The following is a 14,284-nucleotide window of genomic DNA, read 5'->3' as shown; positions in this document are numbered from 1 at the left end:
CCTGTAAAAAGTTACATCATTTTCAATTGCAAAACCCTTAAAATAAAAACAGCATGATTACGCATGCGCAAGGAGCGGAGTATTTGCTGGCAGCTGCTGCCGTTGGTCTAGTGAACTGGTGGTGATGTGGATGAAGTAACTGTCTAGTTCTTCAGCATTGGATGGGGAATGGCGAGATAATACTCGATAATTTCAGTAGACATTTTAACATTGTAAGTGAGTGTATAGCTTCTTAAAAGCATGTTATATTTCTTTATTTTGACTTTGCGGGGAGAAAACAGCAAGCTAGCGTCAGGCTAGGAAGGCTAGCTAACGTTAGCTAGCAGCGCTCGGCGTAGTTTACGCTCAGCTGCCGACACTTTTCATTTTTATAAAAAGCAAGTTTCTGGGGTTCATACAACGATGCAGTGCTCGGATAAGTGGCTGGCCGTCATCTGAAAGTTAGCGCTTGGCCAAATAACTTTAAACTCAAAAAGGTTCGCAGTCGACTTGAAACGATGAGCTAATTTGATGCTTGGATTCAAACCTGCGCGATCAAACAACTACAGAGGAGGTAAGTAACGCAGCAGGATGGAGTCAAGAGCACTGAACAAAAGCTACCATTTTTTTTTCAGTTTACTGTGTTTTTCTAAACTCGCAAAAGGTCTCAACACAACCAAAATCAGCTGAGGTAAATATTGCCCCCTCTGAATTTGCATTAAAGATGTCACTCATTCTCTAACTGCAGCGCGGGTTTGTGTGTAAAATTGTCAAGGTTGAAAGCTAGGAAACCTGCTCTCTCGTCCTTTGGAGGAATTTGCTATACCTACACTAGCAGTGACCACAACTCACTTTAATTTTGCTCAGGAGCCCTGATGTCTTCACTGCCTCTGATTAAACACGACCTCAATAGCCTTGGTGCTTTAAAGTATGTTTCAGGCAGCTCTCCTAGCCTGAGGACTTACAATCGTCTGTCACAAAGACTGCCGATTCGATTGAGGTCAAAGTACAATGCATGTTTTGAAAGCTACTCACGGGAGCAGTCAGCAGGACTGATGTGTTGCCTCTCTCTTGTCCGTGGACCACTGGGAAGCACCAAGCTCTGTTGTAGGTGAAAGCTGGTGCTTGTGATCATCGTCAGTGCGCGTGTATAATGAACACAGACCTCACGTCACATTCATTTTTCTCAGATAATAAGTAGATCATTTTTATTTAATTTTTATGTGTCATACGACAAACTGTTTTGACATATTTTACATCCACCCATCCATCCATTCAGGCTAGGGAATATTGCAAAAAATGACCATGATAAATGGTAAGACCTTCCCTCAATTTCAATATATAGTACATCTGTTTGGAGACACAAATTCAGCTGTTAATTAGTCTGTTTGATGATGATCACATGAAAATGCTTGGTCATTATGGTAAGTCAAATTGGAACTGTCTGCTGTATCAGAAATCATTGTGCAAGATGTTTGACTAAGGGATTGCTTTGCAGTAATTAAGAGAAAAGCCCTCAATTACACCAATTTCAAAATTTCAGCCTGATGGAAAAACTTAATATTCTAGCTATGTCTTCCTGATATTTCTTAAAAAAACAAACAAACAAAAAAAAAACAGTCCAGGTATGCAGAAAGTTGAATTTTCTGTGCTGACCTAAATTGGTTTCCCCGCAGTTTCTTCGTCTGAATAGTAAAACATATTCTGGTGTCTGTCACGTGCTGATGTGTTCCTAGTTACTGCATTGCCACAAGCTGACTGAGGCTTTGGCAAGCAGCATGAATCATCCATGATCACATCAAGTGCCAACCTATATTTGGCTGGTGCACAGGGGGTTGAAAGTCATTGTGAAATTAAGTGATTATTAAGAATGATTAAGTTATTGCCTTCCTGGAATCCACACCAAGACACTGACGTAGTTGGAGACATGACAGTATTCAGAGATCTGTAGTGTAGTCTTATTTACACTTCATATAAATCATTGTTGATATTTGTCGAGGGAAGATGTGCTGACGTGGCACAAATGCAGTGTAAGCATTAAGTTTAATACAGTATAAACCTAATAAAGACAACTCAATGGGTTTAGGACAATGCTGCACAGTTGGCTTAGGTTTATTGTTTGTTTGTTTTTTTTGACGATGAATGTTGAGGAAAAAGTAAAGCACAAAAATGATTCTTAAAGCCACTCAGCGTTCCCCATCTATCCCATAGAAAAAAGCTTTGGTTATATAATGGCCACCTTTTCATAAAACAAGGATTTGTGAAGAATAACAGGAATATAACAAAACACATATCCATGTTAGAGAGTAAGCATTTGGATGGGTTTACATTATAGTTTTACTCCAATTCAGTTATATATCAAGAACCTTATTTCAACATTTACCTGTAGCCACAGACCTCATTGGTGCTGATTTGTGGGATGGTGTTTCGCTACTCTGAAGAAATATGATTGTGTTTAGCGCCATTTCTAGCTACACTACACTTCTTCAGGCCCTCAATAAAGCACAGAGAAAAAGAAGGGGAGAAATTGGGTCAGCAGCCCAGCAGCCCTCAGCTCATTGCTGTCATACTGACCCCCCCCCCCCGCCATGTGCTGGTGTGTGTGGTTTTTACAATTTTCATCAGCTTCTCCTCACCCACCTACCTTACGCATTCTCTTGTCACTCTCTCTGTTTTGATCTCAATTCTTCTGTCTATCCACACAAATCTCTTTTGCACTGTCCTACTTCGCTCTGTATCTTTTTCAGTTGTCTCATTCTAACATCAGCAGATGTTGGCTTGAGATTTAAACTTAAACTGTGCAGGCCTGTTGTGATGCATTTACACATTTTCATTCAGGCTTTATAACCTAGAACATGAGGTTTTGCAGCTGATTTTGTCGACCAAATGTTGCTTAAATAAGCCTACTGCTAATTTAAGATATCTAGACTAAATTAGATTGTGTCACATAAAGAGCATCTTCGTGGATGAAGTCTACATACCCTCTTTTCATACAGATGAGTCAACTTTGGCGGCGAGACATACCCCTGTCAGAGAGGTTGGGAAATGACTCTCCAGTCGGCCTCGCCCCAGGGTCCCCAGCCACTGTGGCCCCGCGTCGATCCAACTCCTCCTTGGTAACAGAAACCCCAGTGGTCACACCAGAAGAGCCAATTTTTCTCATGACCTCCACTGCCCAAACTATATCGGGTTTTTTTGTTTGGACAGCTCTATTAATCACATGTCACCAGGTAAGAAGATCCTGACATTTGGAGGATGCAGATGGTCAGTGGTCAGAGGGTTGAAACGAAACTTATAACGTCAAGATTTCAGGTTTTCTCTCCACCACTATAGTTATTTTGTCTAAACAATAGATATGTGTACTATCAAAGTACCAATGAGATGGGAAAAAAATCTGCGATGTTGAGTTAGAATAATACAGCGAAGATTCTTTGCTGGAGCCCTGTGCGGTGGGACACCTTGTTGTCAATGCTGTGGGCTTATTGAAATGAATAAGTTGTTTAATTTACACTGCACCATTATCAGTCTGAATGCAGTCCAAGTATCATCAAGCAAGATACTAAAGCCCTATGTGCTTACTTATTATATGTCATTTTGGATAAGACTTGATACAAACTTATTACAAAGTGTAAATTAGTGGTTGCATCTGTTTTCTAGATTTAGCCCCCAAAGCCTTTTGGCAAAGTGCTTAAGCTGTAGTACTGGAGAAAAAACCTAAATATTGCTCATGGTCTCTCAAATCTACCCACTGGTCTCCCTCTTTCTTTAACCTTCATGTATTGAAGGTGTGTTCTCTGACGACAAATGGGTCCTTTTTCAGAAAAAGCCAAAAAAAAAAAATAAGTAGACGCATACACACCCAGGAGCATTTCTCCATTAGCCCCTGTTAATCTAAGGCCCTTTATTTGCACATGCACACACCGAACACATGCATGCACAAGTTTTATGTCCTGTTGGGAGAAGGCTTCTTCTAAATGTTGAGCAATTTTCTGCTTAGCTTGTCCACACTACTTGTTGCACATTTGCTAAACAATTACATGAGGATATTTATGTTCCATACACATTTAGTGTTTGTGTGAATGTAATGAGACAAAAAAGCTGTTTTTTATTAACCCATTTCTTATTAATGATGAAAGCGGGATTGTTAATACTATTTTTTAGGTAGGTTTACCACCAGAGTAAGTAGGGCTTCTTACCTAAAATCTGCCTAAGCCATCCCCCTAAAATAGCTGCAAGCAGTAAGCATTAGAAACAAATGATATAAGGACCTAGTTTTTTGTTTTTCTTTTATTATTTGGGCATTTTGTTCCTTCTTTTGATCGCTGACAGTTGAGAGAAATTTACGTGCAGTAAATGTCCCCAGCAGGACATGAACCGTTGATGTTGCAGTTCATGGTGGGTGCCCCAACCCCAAAGCCACCAGGGAGCCCCCATGTGCCAAGTTTAATTGACTGAAGTTGTATATGCCCCCGAAACACACCCAGTATGAGACAAAAATCACAGGTACCCTAGCTATAGGGGAAGTATGGCAAGACCTCAGATAGCGCTTACTTAACTTCAGCTTGTCTGCATACTAAGACGTATTGTGTTTTAGCCTCGTGTAATATTAACAGTGGTGTTCAAAATCTATGGAGAATGGAAGTGTTTAGTGTAAGTGGTGCAGTGCAGTGTATATGTACTGTCTGCCTTGTTTGTGTCAGTTTATCAGCCCTCATGTTACAGTGGAATATTCGAGGCTTAGGTTAATGATTTGCCTTCCATTGTCTGCTGCTGCTCCTCACATACAAGTTTAAAGAAGAGCCCGACTGTCACTCTGGCAACAGGTGCTCCATGCTTGATTACGTCAAGACTAGGGTATGGATGTGAGAGAGAGAGAGAATGTGTGCATGCAGAGGGGGGAGGAGGGTCACCTAGCAACAAGCCCTGTGAGCAAAGTGCACTATCTCACTTTGAGTGTTGTCACCCACCATTTTGTTAGTTTACCCAAGGTGTGTGTCTGTTTACAGACCAGGAAAGGTGATAGGTGGGGCATTGTGTAAGTAGAAAGGAGCTGGATGGTGCAGACAGAGGTGTCGTTGACAAAGGCCCACCCTGTTTTTCCTGCAGTCTTCTGTTCTGAATAGGAGTGATAAAAGCTCAGTATCAGTTACCTGAAGCAACCTCAATGTCACTGCCCGCACACAGCACACACCTTGCAGACATACAGTACTCCAATATCTGACTGCGGCAAATGTATACAGCCTAGAGCCTGATGATGCTTGATGAGAACAGACATACAGGTTTCATGAGGTAGCACTTGGTTTCAGCTAACCAAATTATCCACCACATTCCGAGTTGTTGTCTCAGAGGGAGGAAGCTGACATATATTTCCTAATATTTTAAGGTGGAATATGTGTTGCTAGTCCAAAAAAAAAAATCTATGTTGTAATAGATTGGCATTCACAAGACCTAATTCGTGGGACATTCCTGGTTAGATAATGGTGTCTTTCCTGGGAGAATTGTAAAAAGCACCTTCTTAGATTATCACTAATTTATTTTGATGATCCAGTTTTTTCTCACCTGTTCTCTTTCTCTGTTCTTTTTAGATCTACATGCACCTACGTTACTACAGCTCTCCGAATGAACAGAGGCACATAGTTAGGATCCTCTTCATAGTCCCCATCTATGCCTTCGACTCTTGGCTCAGTCTTCTTTTCTTCACCAATGAGGAGTACTATGTGTACTTTGATACAGTCCGAGACTGCTACGAAGGTGAGTGGATAGAGGAACACAGTGCAGTGTCTGGTACACTAGCATTTTCTGCTGCAGGATCAGTTTTGTGCTGCCATATTTGGCCTGCACACTAAAAGCCAATATTCACCACAGTGTTGAGAGTAGGTGTTTTGTGCTCCAATGTTTCTTTTGATTCCCAGTAGAAATTAGGGTGTGAGAATTTATGTGTTGTGATACCCCAGTGGCAGATGGCCTTTGCAGTGTCTTCATTTACAAAGGTTGCCATCTTCATTCTCATGTTTCCATGGCCTGTTGGGATTGCAGGGGAAGGGAAGCCTGTTTCCTAGCAACTGTATGAAAATGAGCAAATCCTTCAGAGGACTTTTAGAAGCCATCTCACTTGTGAGCAGATACACCACAACCTTTTTAATTATCCCAGTAGCCAATAATGCAAATACTGTCACAGGATTTTCTTTGAGTATTCATGCAGAATGTCAGAATAAAACAAGCAGTTACATTACTTGCTATGGTTATGTTAATGTAAATTTGCTTCTAATACATCTTCATATGTGCTTTAATAGGATAACTGCTTGTACATACGTTTAGTGCTGGGATAAGTAGTTGATCAACAGGAAGGCAAAGATGCCAAACATTCGCTGGTTCAGTTTTCTTGCCTTTGAAGTTTTTCAGCTTTTCTCTGTTTATATTACTGTAAACTGAATACCTTTGGGTTTTTAACTGTTGGTCTAATAATCAGTTTGAAGATCTTGGATTCAGAACTTGTTGATGGTCAATATTTTCTTGTATTTTATAAACGAAACAATAAATGGACTCATCAAAAACAACTTAGACAATTTCATTGATCAACTACTGAAAAAATGGTTAGTTGCACCACTGCACACAGTAATATCATTTTATAGGCTTGGTCAGTCTTCTGTAGGTACTGTTAGCTGTTATTGTTAACACTCTTGGATATTTATGCTCTCAAAATGCTTGTTCAAATTATTTATGTCTTGTGCTTTTGAAGCTAAAAGCGGCGACAGGACATAATACAACATTAACAAAGCCAGCACTGTGCTGACTGCTCTGGCAGGGATCGTCACTGTGCTACAATCAGAGGCTTACTTTTAAACTCAGCCACTTTCAACAGTAAAGAGAGCTGAGGCAGTGGGGAGCTGGTGTCTGTGGGTTTCCCTCAAATTAGCTTGAGAACCCCTGGGGCAGCAGATGAAAAAACATTCTGCTCAGGGACACCAATTACCGGTTTATTTAAATTATGTTACTTCTCAGTAAAATAGCTAGTACATTATTTTACAGCACACAGGATATGATGTAAATGTCTTCTTTGGGTTACCTGCCCATATGTATAAGAAGGATGGATTTTAAAGTTGAGAGCAGGTATGTCAGTGTCATAACACTTATGAGTTGATACTATCCATGACAGATTTGTACACTCAGGGTCTCAAGATTTGAGCTTGCATGTTTTTAATCCAGTGAAACACCTCAGCAAGTGACTTCGCTGATCAGACATGTAGAAGTTTTTCGGTTGCCTTTCTGTAACCATATCTTAGCCATGTGGTTTTGATTATGAGCATGATGATTATTAGACTTTTTTGAAATGAGAATGAAGTTAATTCAAAGTATTCAAATAGCCGATTATGTTTAAAATGAAGACGAAGGGATGCGTAGGCCTTCTGAAGCCATGCATGAATAAAATGGGGAAAAAAATCTGTTGAGACTAGAGACGGAGATTAGTCTGGTTACTGCAAAAGCAAGCAGTGGAGCTGGCTGCATTGATTAGGCTGATTACATATCAGATCTGACCATTGGATAGAATAGAAAGGGATTAGGGGACACACCTGCTGTAGCTTTGTATTGAGGCCCATGATGCTGACGAAGAATAACACGAAACATCACGTTTAAATATGATTTTGATCTTAGTAGTTACCTAACACATTACATGAGTGAACATTATAGCCTTACTGTAAATGTGTGTAGTTCACTTGTGTAAGACCATTATTTACAGTGTGAACATGTCTCTTTGAACTATTTGTATTATGTAACACTGTTGTGTGGCAGTGTGACATGACCATGAATTTTCTCTAGCGTTTACTTTCCTCAATAATGTTTCCACAGGTGTCCCATGATCACACTACTCCACTTCTGCTCCCAGCAATAGAGAACTATACCTTATAATTATGGTTAGGCTTATACCTCACTCACAGCCATTACCCCATAATTTCCAAGCCTTGTGATGGGAATGACTCACTTCTCTTCCCTGAAATGGCAAGCTCAGCAGTTCTGAAACAGAATCAACAAAACATAACTATAACTACGACAGTTACACCAAGTGTAACATTGTATAACTAAATTATTGCTTTGTAACTATCATGCTTGCATGTTAATGGAAACTGTGAGAAATATCCAGTGTATTCTAGTATCTATGGCTTTTCAATTGAATCTAGGAGGGATTTTTACAGATACCAGTGGTCACCTTGAAAAAAAACATTTTTTCTATGTGTGACACTGCAGCCTTTGTCATCTACAACTTCCTGAGTCTATGTTATGAGTATCTGGGAGGAGAGAGTGCCATCATGGCTGAGATCAGAGGGAAACCTATTGAGTAAGTCTTTTTTGCTCTCATCTTCCCTTTTTTTCCTTTCTGGTATGAAGAGTGACTTCAGTTATTTAATGTTTAAAAAGCCTGCTTAATTTTCCAATTATGTTACCTGTATGAACCCACACTTCACTGTAGGTCAAGCTGTATGTATGGGACCTGTTGTCTGTGGGGGAAGACCTACTCCATTGGATTCCTCAGGTTTTGCAAACAGGTACCCAACACCCTCTTGACTCATATACTGTACATTGTGTAATATCCCTCAAAGGGTGGTATAACAGATATGGTATGACAGAAAAACTGTCCACTATAATGTCCACACTAGTGTTCAGCATGTTTTAATTGTGTTTTGTACAAATACAAAATAGATCACTTTGCTGTTAAGTGATATATGTTAACCAAAATGGCTGCTAGCTGTTAACCACTGGCAGCCATTGTGGTGTTTATTCATTTCCATATAGTCTGACAATTAGAGAATTGAAGCTTGTTTAAATTATTGTAGATATCCCACCAGAGTGACTGTCTTGTTAAATTCTCAGTAATATCCACTGTAAATAATGGCAGTTTTTAATGTTAATATCATTAATATTTCCTCATTGTGTTTGTCATTGAAAATTGGTTGTTGTCAGAAGCTTTTATACTCAGTTTAAATATTTTAATAAAGAATACAGTACCTTTATTTCTTTTAGCATTGCTGCCTTATATTGACCATTTTTCTCCTGATGCATTCATTCTCTTTTTTTCTCCCAATTTTTCTCACTATTGCTTCCTTAGTCAACTCTCCAGTTCTGTGTAGTGAAACCTCTGATGGCAGTGATCACTGTCATTCTTCAGGCCTTTGGGAAATACAGAGATGGAGACTTCAAGTATGTTTCAACAGCAGCTTACCCACTGTCACTCACAGCTTAGACATCTATTTGAGCAGAGACTCCTTATGTTCTTACTCGCTATGTTGTGTCACACTACTGTAGACACTGACCAGCTTCAGCTAATAATCTTTTAGCTGAGCAGCATTGGTTGAACCTTCTTAATGCAGAGAATTCATATCTGTGATGAGTGATCATTTTAAAAAGATATAAATTAAAGTGTCATGCTATCTCTACTGTGCAGTTCTTAGGTAGTTACACTAAAATCCCTCTCCTTCTCCAGTGTGGCTAGTGGCTACTTGTACGTGACCATTATCTACAACTTCTCCGTCAGTCTGTCGCTCTACGCTCTCTTCCTCTTCTACTTTGCCACACGTGAACTACTTGTCCCATACAGCCCCGTGCTCAAGTTCTTCATGGTCAAGTCAGTCATCTTTCTCTCCTTCTGGCAGGGTAAGAAAACCACATTCTGAATGTGTTAACACAAGGACACACAGCAGCACACATACCCATTTATTCTGATATTTATTTTGTTCAGCAGCTTGTAGGCATGTTTTTATCCAAGTATTGCGTTTATTTCCAAAGGATTGGCAAAGGAAAGTGGAAACTTGTATTTGTTCTAGTCTTAACCAGATTAGAGTGTAATTAAAAGACAGCTTTGCATCCCATATGAATTAATTTGCCTCCTTGGGCAGGTGTTTTTGCTGCTGCAATTTCTGTTTTTTATTTCTTGGGTTTTGTGGTGTAAATGCTATGATGCTCTGCATCGCTCTGCCAGAAATAAAATCTGGAGAAGAGGTAGAAACAAGTTCTGTAACCTCATCACTTAATGAGTTTTAATTAACATCAGCTTCCTTTAGTGGACCCTATGCCCGCCTTCTCACTTTCTCTGGCAGGTGTTTTAATTTCTGAATCTCCTGTCAGGGTCCTCATGCACAAATTCAAAATCAACAGGAAAAATGTGGCTGAAAACTTGCTTTGTAATTTCTATCTCTGTATGGTTTCTATTTTCTCACTCTGTCTCTTTTTGTATGAATCAGGAATGCTGCTGGCCATCCTGGAGAAGTGCGGAGCCATCCCTCAAATCAGCTCTGCTGACTTCTCAGTCGGCGAGGGAACAGTTGCTGCTGGTTACCAAAACTTCATCATCTGCATTGAGATGTTCTTTGCTGCTGTTGCTTTGCGCCATGCCTTTACTTACAAAGTCTACATGGATAAAAGACTGGACTCATATGGTAAAGGAAGTGCATGTTTTTGTTTTTGTGTGTGTGCGTGCGTGCGTGCGTATGTGCATGTTTGGGGGTATTAAGAGGTTTGTTTGAGATTGGAAAAGTGAAGCTAAATGTGTGGATAATGAAAACAAGTTTGCCTGTTTGTGTGTTTAATTTAATATTCTGTCTAATCTTGATGTATAATTTACACAGGGCTCTTGATAGTCTGATTTTTACAGTCTTTCAGAACTGAACTCACTCTTTGTGTCCCACCCTTTTTACTTTGATTCCTATCTTTAAAACACTAAATATTTTGAATCTTTCTCTTTTCTCCTGCTGTTTTTCTCTTCCTTCATTTTCATCTTGACTGTTTTGTTTTCATTGTCTCCCTTTTCTTTCTTCTTCACTGTGCTGCACTGAAAGGCTCATTTCCTATCTATGGACAGTACGGTAGGTCTAACGTTAGCTTTCTTTCATCTGTATCTGCCACAGTTCTATATGTTACAGTGCTTTTTGTTTGTTTTTTCCTTTTGGTTAAATGTCCATTACTCTAACATGATTGGCGTTTTCAGTTCAGCACAAATTCAGTTGATACATTTAGAATCATTGGTATCTTGCTGTCTTGTTTTGTTTCTTTGTGCTAATTTTGCAGTCAGTGAATTCAGCCCTTGAACATTTTGCCTTTTTATTTGTCTTGGAATAATTTTGTTTAGTCTATGTTCCCTATCCAGGGTCATTGGTCCCCTCTTCCCCTCTAGCTGGGTGGAAACATAGTTTCTGTCATTTCACCCCTTCCTCGATTTCGACCAGGCTCTGTCTCTCTTAATTAATATTTCACCCTCCCTCCCCACTTCAAGGTCGCTGTGCCCCAATGAAGAGCATCTCCAGCAGCCTGAAGGAGACCATGAATCCAGGGGACATGGTCCAGGATGCCATCCATAACTTCTCCCCAGCTTATCAGCAGTATACCCAGCAGTCCACACTGGAGCGAAGTGGGGGGCCACCCCTCTCCCGCAGTCACAGTAATCTCAGCACCCGCGGGGACAACGAAAAGACCCTGCTGCTCAGCTCAGACGACGAGTTCTGAGACTCAAACACACGCTCATATGGTCACTTTTCTCCCATAGCCCATACTGAATTTCTAGCAGTTATGTGAGACAAATCAGATCTTTTGTTTCAGCCTGAACATGGAAGATGAGATTCTGTTTTTGGAGGGTTTTTTTTTCACATTTAGACAGCAATAAAAGATAAGATTCATGTGAGACTTCGTGAGAAATCGTGGTTAGCAGAATTCAGGAATAAGAAAGGGGGGTTTTACAAGAAAAAGGGGAAGTAAGGGGAGAAAGAGGGGAAAGAGCATGGAGCATGGATAGGACGTTACAAATAAAGTGAGGGAGTAGAAAGGTTGGGAACATTTGCGTCAATGTCATAGAGGTCATTACTGACAGAAATAGAATATCTACATTCATCTGTTGAATATTGATCAGTACAAATAACCATGCCTGCATATAGCAACCTAATGCTGCACTTTTGACAACAATCAGATATAAAGTGACAACAATTTGTTTGACAACAATCAGATATAAAGTGTATGCAAGGGAAAATATGTGCCATCTTCATGTGAAACACATGGCCTCCTTCTTTCTTTAGTTTTTACATTGATTCTTAATACATACTCCTCCTCAACCCTCTACAAACTCTGCCTCTTACTGAAACCTTGCCAAATAGAAGGAGTAGTACCCTGTGCTTCAGTTAATGAGGCAACCCGTTTTAAGATTTAGAATTGATTTATAGCCAAGAAAACTAAGGAGCCTTCTAATTGCAGGGCTTAATTTTAATATATAAGAATTTGATCGCTTATTTTTATTTTATTTTTTTATTTAAATGTTGTATGACCTTGAAGGCATAAGTCATTTAAAGACTATTATGTTTGGAAAATTGTTATTCCAGAAATGTTATAAATATTCAGTGTATGTTTTCATTTTTGTGAATCAAAAGTGTAATAGTATGACTGCGGCTGTGCGCCCAACTTGGGCCCCTCGCACAATATTACTGTTTGTGGAGCACCGCAAGAACATCTGTAGGAGAGATTTTAGTGTGGGCAGAGGGACTGACGGAAGGACAACACCTACACAGATAACAGATTACTGAAGAAGCAGCACCTCCCTACAGAGACGGCCCAGCTGTGCTGTGGATTGTATTCCCTTAATTAAGGGCATTACAGGCAGCACAGATCAGGCCTGCCTCTGCTGATACTGTTTATAAAGGCATCACTGCTATAGTAGTAGTAGTGAGTGAGTCAGGACATTGGTCACTACAGACAGATAAGGACAGTTCAAACAAGGCTTTAAATCTGATTGTACTCACATCCTGAATAGGAATGTATGTGCATTAAAAGTTGGTGTGCAAGATGACAGAATGTTGAGGTACAGTTAGGAAAAAAATGTGTTAAAGGCACACACTATAGCAGAAAAAACTGATGCACGCTAGAAGAATAGGGAGTGGTAAAAAAGCCTCAATTGAGTCAAAACCTTTGGGCCTGCCTGCTATCCTGTTGTTCCTCTTGTTCCTATTATCTTTTTTCCAAAAGATAATAGGAACTGTATTTGAGTTGATGTTCATACTGTTATCAGCTGATGTTTAATATGCGTTTTAGCAGCGGCCAGCGTAGAAGTTGCTTGTGGTCGTGATCATAAATATTTGATGGCAGAGCCAAGCGGTGTAAAAGCTGAGTAGGCCCAAGGCCCAATGCTGCCAGTAAAATGTACGTTTGGCGTTTTTTTTGTTTTATGTTGAGAGCAGAATCCAAACAGGTCTTACAGATTGACTCAAGTCTATTGACTGCAGATAAACATACACTACATTATTTGTGAGTAATGAATGTATTCTGGAGGAAAAAAAACAGCCAAATGGATGTGCATCCTCAACAGTGCACAATCAACTTTGTAATGAGAAAATCGTGTTCCATTAGAGTGAAAGTGTTTGTGAATTATGGAATCCATCACCAGTGGAATCAAAAGTTGGACTGGCTGTGACACTAACCCATATCCCTTCCTACCACCTCCTACACTCAATAATTAAAACATCACTTTTGTATCACATTTTTCCACTAAGCCTGCAGTGCTTCAGTTACAGGCAAAGGTTGAGTGAATTTATTCTATTCATTTTTACATTAATTTAGTGGTATTGAAAAAGGGAAATCACTGCCTTATACTTTGCCCCTAGGTAACAGCACATCAAACTCAAGCATCTTGATTCAAAACACTATCAAATGATAGTTTTGATACTATGTGATTTAAAAGCTGGATTTTAATCATAAAACTGAATATATTAAACCAGTAAATACTATACCAGAAAGGAAAGAATGTTGTAAATAGAGTTAAACTAAGCACTGTGAAACATTCATGATAATGACTGTAATGGCATTGCTTGGTATAGTGCTTTGTTTTAACATTTTTGTGTATTAATATTTTAATTTTCATATATTCTCCTGTTTTATTTCTGTTGTATACTTTTTAATTTGTATATTGGTAATATCTCATGTTTTGATGCTATATTGGTTTCTGTTGGTGTTGAAAAAGAAATAAAAGACAAACGTAAACATAACAAAACGGGTTTTTTATACTTTAAGTACATTTTGCTGATAATACTAATGCACTATTATTTGAGAAACATTTTGAAAGCTAAGCTTTTACTTTTTACTTGTAGCACTTTTACTTTGTGATATTGTTACAAAAGATCAGAACATTTCTCATACCACTGCTACTCAGTAATGCAGCGCAATAGAATCCTGCAATAAATATGATCTTTTTTCAATTTTCATTGCAATTGTGTACGAGCTGTCGACTTTATTAAAAACTCGCCTCAACATTGTTATTGATGAAGACAGAATTCAGTAC

At 39.3% G+C, this 14,284-nt stretch overlaps 1 protein-coding gene across 3 annotated transcripts; it reads left to right on the top strand.

The window, feature by feature from the left end:
• Nucleotides 1–86: 86 nt before the first annotated feature.
• On the top strand, nt 87–13,988 carry LOC120784420 (transmembrane protein 184B-like). Of its 3 annotated transcripts, none has more exons than XM_040118231.1 (10): nt 87–212; nt 2,976–3,209; nt 5,565–5,730; nt 8,224–8,314; nt 8,447–8,522; nt 9,083–9,174; nt 9,458–9,627; nt 10,215–10,409; nt 10,809–10,835; nt 11,243–13,988. In XM_040118231.1, exons 1-10 carry the CDS (start codon nt 162–164, stop codon nt 11,470–11,472), a joined length of 1,332 nt encoding a protein of 443 aa, XP_039974165.1. In that variant the 5' UTR covers nt 87–161; the 3' UTR covers nt 11,473–13,988. The 3 variants fall into 3 exon arrangements, with proteins under 3 accessions (XP_039974165.1, XP_039974173.1, XP_039974183.1); XM_040118249.1 differs by having other exon boundaries at nt 99–553; XM_040118239.1 differs by lacking the exon at nt 10,809–10,835.
• Nucleotides 13,989–14,284: the final 296 nt, after the last annotated feature.

Source organism: Xiphias gladius, chromosome 3 (assembly GCF_016859285.1).
Source record: "Xiphias gladius isolate SHS-SW01 ecotype Sanya breed wild chromosome 3, ASM1685928v1, whole genome shotgun sequence".
In the NCBI taxonomy this organism is placed as follows: Eukaryota; Metazoa; Chordata; class Actinopteri; order Istiophoriformes; family Xiphiidae; genus Xiphias; species Xiphias gladius.
This window is presented reverse-complemented; position numbering and strand designations above follow the sequence as displayed.

Coding starts and splice junctions, on each gene's coding strand:
- LOC120784420 (XM_040118231.1), top strand. CDS start 162: ATGGGGAATGGCGAGATAATACTCGATAATTTCAGTAGACATTTTAAC. Junction 213..2,975: donor TCAGTAGACATTTTAACATT/GTAAGTGAGTGT, acceptor CTTTTCATACAG/ATGAGTCAACTTTGGCGGCG. Junction 8,523..9,082: donor TCCTCAGGTTTTGCAAACAG/GTACCCAACACC, acceptor TTGCTTCCTTAG/TCAACTCTCCAGTTCTGTGT.